At 43.4% G+C, this 9,146-nt stretch overlaps 1 protein-coding gene across 1 annotated transcript; it reads left to right on the forward strand.

Moving 5' to 3' along the window:
- The first annotated feature begins 4,974 nt into the window (after positions 1-4,974).
- Positions 4,975-7,374, forward strand: LOC147894572 (putative beta-1,4-xylosyltransferase IRX10L). The gene is made up of 4 exons (XM_087384980.1): positions 4,975-5,496; positions 5,664-6,052; positions 6,131-6,372; positions 6,523-7,374. Exons 1-4 carry the CDS (start codon positions 5,397-5,399, stop codon positions 7,034-7,036), a joined length of 1,245 nt encoding a protein of 414 aa, XP_087241106.1. The 5' UTR covers positions 4,975-5,396; the 3' UTR covers positions 7,037-7,374.
- Positions 7,375-9,146: the final 1,772 nt, after the last annotated feature.

Consider the following 9,146-nt stretch of genomic DNA (forward strand, 5'->3'; position numbering starts at 1 on the left):
ATAAAAAAAGCAGAATCATTTGTGAGAAGGATGTGGTTGAAGACTATCCTTGTTTCGACTCCAAACATATTGCAAAATAAGATGCAAATTGGGCAATGGACGAAAGGCGAAATGGGACCATTTGTCGAGAACCGCACAACCTACCGATATTTAGTGACAGGAAAGCTTAGAGGGGGAAGCAGAAGAGTCTTGTGCAGGCTGCGAAGGAGAGGATCCCGATTCTTTGTAAGTGAATTTCACTATCTAGATTTTGCCTCAATAAACTAATCATCTCAAACAAATGCATATTGGACTTGGAGAGATGCCTCCAATCCTTTTCCTCTAGATGTTGCCTCAAATGCAATCAACATATTCGGATCAATCACAAACGGCCATTCTTTGATGTCTGTGAGCATGTTGGGATTGTGTGGGGTCTTTATAATAGCTTGGTTTGGAGGGAGGACCCACCCTTCAAAGTCCTCGTAGCAAGCCACTTTCTAGCACTCTTTCCTCCTCTCCCCTTTCTCTCCTATTCATTCCTAGCCTTTGGAGGCTCAAGGATACCTCCTAAGAAGGGAGAAGTTGAAGGTTTCAACTCGGAATTAAAGAGTTCATGCGGTCCATCAGCTGTAATCATGGAATCCTATGGTTAGGTTATAGTAAGTTGGGAAACCATGAGAGCTCAACGTGGCCTCTTTACTCCCCTCATGTCTTGGCTCGTTGAGAGCCATGCCACCTCTTAGTCTTCCAAGTGCAAGAGTAAATCATGGCTGAGGAAGAGAAAGACTGTAAACTTTTCGGCCACTCTTTGAATAAGGCCTCCAAGAAGTGGAAGTCCATCAAGTTAAGGAAAAAATCTCTCCTCTTGAAAAATCAATGCCAAGTCTTGCAACAAGTATAGAAGGGTGAGACAACTAAGGTGGTGCAAATGGGTTGCAAAAATTTGAGATCCCTCCAAAGGTGTGAGATTGTGGCTGGGCACCTACAACACTCTTGAAGAAGCTGCTAAATATTACAACGAAGCAGTGAAGCAAATTAGGGGACCTCATACCAACACGAGCTTTTCTACTAGTTCTTGGACCCATCAGAGCTTTGGTCTTCTACGAACTTTTCCAAGAGGGTCATATAGCTCTTACTTGGCAAGGTTAGCAACAGCTGAAGGATTTCTGGAGACTGAGGATACTAGTTCATTCGAGAAGGATTTCCTTTGGGATGCTCCCCGTGTGATGATCTCCTTTGCTACACTAATCACATAGGTTTAAGCGTTTGCATGACAGACGATAAGATTGATTCTTCAATTTTAGAGAATACGGTCTTTGAAGATTGCGACTCTTTCACCTTTCTAGGGTCTCCGGTAAAGCTTTGTAGGAGCTTCTTTGCAAGCTCGCATGCCATGGTGTTTCATCTTTTGATATTCTCTCTTAGGAGATAAATACCTGTGATGACAGTGCCTCTCTCTTTCTCTCTCTCTATTGATCTATCTATCTATCCCTGTTTGAGTGCGTATTGATCCTTGCTTCACTTTGGCTCATGTTGGGATCCTTGCTTGTTTTAGTTGAGCCTGTCTTGGTGGCTACGGGTGATAAATACCAGTGATGATGGTGCCTCTCTCTCTCTCTATCTATTGATCTATCTATCTATCCCTGTTTGAGTGCATATTGATCCTTGCTTCACTTTGGCTCATGTTGGGATCCTTGCTTGTTTTAGTTGAGCCTATCTCGGTGGCTACGGGTGCTGCATGGTTGTTGACCTAGTGCTTATGAGAGGGTCTTTGCTCTTCTTTGGTACTTTTGATTGTGTGTTGGGGTTTCTAATTCGAGGCACAATCGGTCGGGTTAAGGTAGTTGTTGTTTTCAATAGGTTGTCATCTCTTTCATTAAATATTCATTGTCTTTATGAATCTTTGTCCTTGCCCAATTGTGAGTGTTTAGAGCAACAACTCTAGGGGTTTGTCTTTGAGCTTAGCCATAATTCTATCGAGCTCTATGTGTTAGTGTGTAAGTTACTGAAGCATAATTTTTTAGACTCCTTTCTTCATTAAGAGTTATCCTTAGCCTTCTTTGTTATTAGCAAGATTGGTGTGTTTGTTTCTCTCTACATGGCTCTGTCTGTGCATTTTTTAGAATATCATTTTTGTGGTTGATGTGGGTGGTTGATTGTGAGCTTGGTTGCCTTTCTAAATGTTGAAGGTTACTACAATTCCTTACTCACTCTGTTCTGCCAATTGCCAAAAAAAGTTATTCTGCCAATTGCAATTGTTCTACTAGAAAAGCTATTTTGCAAAGGTATATACTGTCAAAAAAGCTATTTTGCAAAAATATATACGGCCAAAAAATCTATTTCATAAAAAAGGGCTTAGCCTACCGAAAGGGCTTTTTGCCTACCAAACGGGCTTTATGCCTGCCAAACGAGCTTTAAGCTTGCCTAACGGGCTTTATGCCTGCCGGTGAAAAGATTGTTATTTACTAAAAAGGGAAAAAAAGAAAGAAAGAAAAGCTGTTCTTTAAAAGAAAAAGGGTTATTCTACCAAACAAGGTGTTCTGCCAAAAAAAACTATGCTACCAAAAAAACTATTTTGCAAAACTATATACTGCCAAAAATGTTGCTCTGCCAAAAAAGCTAGTTCACAAAAGTACATACTGCAAAAAAAGCCATTATGCCAGTTATCTTGCAAACTTACATATCGATAATGTGCGGCGGCCATCTATGGTTCTTGCCATTCTAGGTATTAGCCAAAGCTGATTTTCATTCTTTGCATATTTTCTATCATTCTTTTTACTAGAAAGCTTCTTCTTCTACGTTCATACAAAAAGTCAATCTTTTACCTTCAATTTTTAATGTATTTTTAAATGCTTGTAGAAAGTCAAAGAAGCCTATATGACTGGTGCATGCAAGATATTAGTTTTTCAAAATTTAGTATGAATTTGACTACTGATATTCAGATAATATGCTCGTCGCAAGACTTCTTTGCAATACTATTGGACCCTAATATTCTTGATGTTGCTTTAATTTGATTTCTTACAACATTTCCCTCTTTCGATTCATGTTCTCGATGGGAGGTAAAGATTTAGAATAAGCAGTAGAGATAGCCAAGTTCGATACAAGTTCGAAGGATGACATTTCATATGATTGTAGTCCATGACCCAATATTATTTAGGTTGCAACCAAGGATGAGTTATGATCTCTTGTGAGCGTAGTCTTATATTCATGTATTCATTGGGCTTCAATTCCCAAAAGGCATAATCTTTACATGTCACCAAGGAAATAATAAAACACTACCCCTGACATTTGCAGGGAGGACCAGGTCCTGATCCTGTGTCGTGTTTCGTGTTCATATTGTTTTTCGCTCTTTTTTTCCCTTTAGGAAAATTTCATTAAAAGGTAAGATCCAAGTTTCATTTTAAGGAAGTAGTTATGTGCTCCATGACAAAAGAAGGAACTATGAAGTATACTGAGTGAGCAATGAATGAATGAATAAGACATACCAAGGACTTTGAAATTTAGAGATCTTGGCAGTGACGATAAGCATTTCTCTCATGGTTAAGTAGAAGCTACATGGGTGTGAAAATTATTTTGAAATTTCTTTGGATAGAGCCTTAATTAATAGAGCCTCATAGCCGAAGCCAGTGCTTTTGTGCAGTCATGCACTCTTGTCAATATTGGATTGTGTTGACCAAGTCCCTATGTTGCCTAGCCATCCTAATTTGCATCTTATTGAAGAAAGTCTCCTCAAGTACCCAGTCAATTTGGATGGGGATTGAGTTGTGAGGCTAAGGTCAGGCCTTTAAATTGAACCCAATGGGGTTCAAGTCGAGAGGAGACCATGCAAGGAATGACTTGAGTGTTTGAGGGTTTTGCAATTGATTTCATGCCAAATCTATATTGGCATTCTCTCTCTAGAACTTCATGCTCTCTCTACACTCAAAGCTCCAAAAAATGACACTGGAAAAAAATAAAGAAACAAGTCAAGAAGGACTTTGCCACGTGGCACCCTCTCCAACCTCCCCCCACAAGCCTTGCCCAACATGCTCACAAGCTGTTGTAGTGTGCGGATCTCCAACTTAGTATTGATAAACTAGCTAGTCCACCACTCCCTCACATTTTTGAATTTTGGAGAAGCTTTTGAGAAATTATGGAGAAAAAACGATGGTGACACAAGGACAAACAATCCAGAACTAGGTACAATCATGTGGTGGCACAAGACGTGCACTACACATAGATTTGTTGCTTCTAGGAACTAGGTACACAATCACGTTGGGCCTGTACCGGTTGTCAAAGTCGTCGGGGGAAAGGAAGTTTTTAGACACATGGAAATTCTGAGCATGAGTTGCTTCTCTGTTATCGCAAGTAAAGGTTGACACGTGGCCTCTGCAAGGAGGGTGATGTAATAGACGACGCTGCGTGAAGTTTTCAGACACGTGGAAATTCAGTAGGGTGATGTGATAGGCAACCGTGACACGTCATCGAACGAGAAGCAACCACCATCTTCCGGATACGACAGGGAGTTGGTCCAACTCTCTCACCCTGGGCACATGTACCTTGTTTTGCAAGGTTCAAGCATCTAATGCAGCTGGATGCCTGACGAAAGACAATTCGTTGCCTGACGGGCACAATCGGACTACACGGGTAGGCAAGGTCTGGCAAGAGCTGGATAGCCAATAAAAACACATCTTAGACTTCAGCCTGAGCATGTGCCCGCAACTTTGATAAGGTCCGACACCTTCAAGCAACCATGTGCCCCTGACTGCGATAACATCGAAGCTTATTGGAAGTCAACCTCCGTCATACATGTGCCCAAGCTATCTGCGCCGAGCGCGGGTGACTGTGAGATGGGGCAAGGAAGGTGCATCAATCTTCCCGGCCGTCAAGGGAAGGCAATGCGACAGGCTGGAGCGGCGACCTTGACAGGGGTGGGTGGTGAAGGGAGACTATGGTTAGGTGATCCAGTTGTGCGTCTCTGTCGTTCAAAAAAAAAAAGAAAGAAAGAATGCTCTGTGGAGGGGTGAGCTTGCATCCGCCATAGCCACAGCCATCGCCAAAAAGCTTAGCTTGCACCCGCCATAGCTGTCCTTGGCCTGGGTTGTTGTGCCGGTGAAACGTCGCTTCTTCTTCCCAACCGATCACCTTACCTGCCTTTCACCTCGATGCGCCTTCCCCATCCATTCTCCCTCTCCGAAAATTCCAGGGTTCTCCCTCATCCTTCACCTCTCTCCTTTCCTCCATGATCTTCTGATGCTCTATGCACACTTCCCTTCTCATCGCCGCTTGAAATCGCATTCGTAGACCCTGTTATGCCGCACGGATTTCGCAGAATCTGACGCTGCTCGGTATGCCAGCTTGATGTTCTGGTTGCCAGTTGTATGCAATCGGAGCAGGAGGTAATGATCGATCATGAGCAAACATGAGCATCTGAGCTGATGGCGGAGCTCTCGCAGTGGCTCGCGGGCATTGCCCTTGCAGTTCTTCTTACTTCCTTCCAGTCTTTGTGTGTCATTTCAGCCCAGGAGCGGATCTCTGGTAAGTAGAATTTCCTTCCCTGGCCCTGTTTCTGTCGCAGCCGTCTAGCCTCTTCTTTCTTCCCACAACATCATCAAGGTATCATAGCACTATACATGGAGCTTGGAAGTCCAACTGCTGTTAAGTCGGACAGAAAGATCGGATTCTGACATTGCAGGTGGTTACAGGCAGTGCCGGAGATGTCTTGGAAGACGATCCTGTTGGAAGGCTCAAAGTTTTCGTTTACGAACTCCCTACTAGATACAACAAGAAAGTTCTCGAAAAAGATCGAAGATGCCTGACTCATATGTTTGCCACGGAAATTTTTGTGCACGAATTCTTACTTACCAGTGCCGTCCGCACACTCAATCCTGACGAGGCGGACTGGTTCTTCACCCCGGTGTACACCACCTGTGATCTGACGCCTAATGGCTTGCCATTACCATTCAAATCTCCTCGTATGATGCGCAGCGCGATCCAGTACATTTCAACACGGTGGCCATACTGGAATCTCACAGAGGGGGCTGATCATTTCTTTGTAGTACCTCATGATTTCGGTGCTTGTTTCCATTACCAGGTACGTTTGCTAAAATCTGTCCAATTTTGCCAATTGCCTTCCAAGGGTGTTCACTGATGTTGCTTGGTATTACTGCAGGAGGAGAAAGCGATTGAGAGAGGGATTTTGCATTTGCTGCAACGGGCTACACTGGTGCAGACTTTCGGGCAGAGGTATCATGTCTGCTTGAACGAGGGTTCCATTATTGTTCCTCCTTATGCTCCACCTCAAAAGATGCAGATGCATCTAATCCCGCCAAGTACACCTCGCTCTATCTTTGTGTATTTTCGGGGGCTTTTCTACGATAAAGGAAATGACCCAGAAGGTGGATACTATGCACGGTAATTTGTTTGCTTTCTTTGCAATTTTTCTTCAGCTAAAGCTGCTTGCTCTACACTTTGCTGTTCGTTGGGGCATGAGGAACATTCTGTGACTGCTACAAGATCCTATTCTTTGATATACTCTTAATTAACTGAAGCGTTTACTTGCAGTGGGGCAAGGGCAGCTGTTTGGGAAAATTTTAAGGACAACCCTCTTTTTGATATATCCACGGACCATCCAGCTACATATTATGAAGACATGCAGAGGGCTATCTTCTGTCTTTGTCCTTTAGGATGGGCCCCTTGGAGTCCCCGACTTGTAGAAGGTGTCATCTTTGGCTGTATACCGGTAATCATTGCAGATGATATCGTACTTCCATTCGCTGATGCAATTCCCTGGGAGGATATTGGTGTATTTGTTGATGAAAAGGATGTCCCAAGGCTAGACACAATTCTCACAAGTATACCCCCGGAAGTTATTTTAAGAAAACAAAGGCTTTTAGCAAATCCTGCAATGAAACAAGCCATGCTTTTTCCACAGCCTGCTCAGCCAGGGGATGCCTTCCATCAGATTCTGAATGGCCTAGCTCGAAAGCTACCCCATGACAGAAGCGTATATCTGCAGCTTGGTCAACACATCCTTAATTGGACAGAAGGTCCACCTGGTGACTTGAAGCCATGGTAGCTGTTCAGTGTGTCCTCTCTTCATCAGCCTCTGGATATTGGAGAACATTCCTGCATTTGTCAGAAGTGCAGAACTTTTCGGTTAACTCATATTGTTGAGGCTGTGTTATCTTTCTTCCAATGGATAATTTGTACTGTAGCTGTTCACCAACAGAAGACATTGATTGGTTCTTGTACAACAAAGGTATGTTGCAAAGTAAAACAAAGGAGGTGCAGATTGCATCCTTTTGAAAGGTCTCGACCTCGGGCAGTTATTCACAAGTGTAAATTTGTTGGTTTTCTGTTGAACCTTTATGAATTCCCGAAATCCAAGGCATAAGCGTAAATGTTAAAAAGTATGTCTATTGTTTTACTTGGCTGTTACCTTGACCTTCATCTCATGTTGGATTGCCCTTTTAGGTGTGTAATTGCTTTCCTATATAACCAAGGTGTGTAATTGCTTTTATTTCATGATTATGTGTGTCAGTTTTTTCCAGATGTTGCAGAACACTATCTTGCTACAGGCTTATTACTGTTGGCATCACTTTTGTCTCATGGTTGCGTGGGCAACATGATTTTTGAATGTTTGGTAAATTTTCATTTGGATGCCATGTAAGTTATATCCGCCTTAATGCACAGCAGAAAATGCTAGTGCTTCCTTTAACTGAAGAGAGGGTCTCCTAAGGTGTCCAAGAAGACGATTCTGAAGGACGTCAACTGTGAAATTGTATACATGAGAAAGACGATGAAAACAGGTGAGTGCCCAATACTTCCCTTTTCTGCCGATTTCAGCAACTTCTAGAGGATATGGAGATATTTTCATTTCTCGATGACATGGAGAAAACCCAGTAACATCTGCGATGTGGCTTGCTGGCGCAAACAACCAGTGATGACACTTACACAAGCTACGGTGACAGTTCAATTAAGAGTAGTCAACATGGATGGTTTACAAAGGTGCCATCCAAAGGACACACTGCATAACAACCAATGGTTTTGTTTCCTTTTGGCTTTTTCACTGACCAAAATTTTTAATGGAGTCTCATTGCAAGTCAGTGTAAGTGAATTTCAGGCGATGTGTGATGCTCCATTGAGAGTCACTACCTGATGAATTACTGAATTGATAGATTATTGGACAATGCTGTTGCTCTGTGGCGCAAGGGACTCGACTCACTCTATGTATTGCCCTCCTCTCCTATTTTGCTGCAGTTGTATCAGACTGAGAACACAGATACCTTTTCCTGCTACTTGAACTTCCACAAAGTGGCTGGGTAGTTCACCTAAATCTTTGAACATATTGCAAACAGTTCAAGCCAGTGGTACTGTACATGCTGTACAGCCAGCTATTACATCAATGTCACCAGAAACGTTTCTAGAAACACGTCTAGCAGGTTTTGTTTAGAAACATTTCGAGATTTTATATTAGAATAATAAAATTTATTATTAAAATTTAAATAATTATATAGAGATTCTTGTTGGAAAAGTCACTTCCCATTTGTAAGCCCCCATATGAGCAGAGCATGGGGGAGGTGTACTTAGGGCTGATGTGGCTGCGAATGGGAATCACATAGGCTGCCATGTGGGCTGCATAATCTACTGATATCCCTGGGAGCCTAGAGGAGCTTGCAACAGAGTCCGAGCAGATCTGACAGAGTGGAGCAGTCCCGGGACAGGTGGCACACTAGTGCGAATTTGTATGGCTGATTTGGGAGCTTGGTACGGAGTTGGAGCCAAGGCTTTTGAGCCAGAACAGGGCCAGCATGAAGGCGGAATAAGTGAAGTTTGGTCGAGAAATGGGCCAAGAAAAGGCCCTGGAGCAGCTCGACATACTGCAGGCCACTGGCAGCAAGCCATGTGGCATGGCAGGGCAGTAGCAGCCTCAAAACAGAAGGAACAGACTGAGGGCAGATGAGCTCCGTTGGTTGGCACTTAGCTCGCTCCAGTTCGATTGACGCTTAGCTGGCATTTCTGCCAATGACAATCCGGTTCGCCTGATCTATGACAGATCGGCTGTTTTGAAGAGGTATGGGGGCCTGGAAATGGATCCTGACTGGGGTTGCAGGAGGCCTTGGCCAGTGGCTTTGGTGGGTCAGCAAAGGGCTGGACAGAAGCAGCCAACCAGGTCGGTTTGGACT

The sequence above is a fragment of the Dipteris shenzhenensis genome, chromosome 14 (assembly GCF_047967505.1).
Source record: "Dipteris shenzhenensis isolate YYH24624 ecotype China chromosome 14, Dip_SZ_1.0, whole genome shotgun sequence".
Classification (NCBI taxonomy): domain Eukaryota; kingdom Viridiplantae; phylum Streptophyta; class Polypodiopsida; order Gleicheniales; family Dipteridaceae; genus Dipteris; species Dipteris shenzhenensis.

Bases quoted from the DNA above. Each gene is read 5' to 3' on its own strand.
- LOC147894572 (XM_087384980.1), top strand. From the start codon at position 5,397: ATGGCGGAGCTCTCGCAGTGGCTCGCGGGCATTGCCCTTGCAGTTCTT. The intron at 6,053-6,130 runs GTACGTTTGCTA...GTATTACTGCAG, and splicing joins GTGCTTGTTTCCATTACCAG to GAGGAGAAAGCGATTGAGAG. The intron at 6,373-6,522 runs GTAATTTGTTTG...GTTTACTTGCAG, and splicing joins GAAGGTGGATACTATGCACG to TGGGGCAAGGGCAGCTGTTT.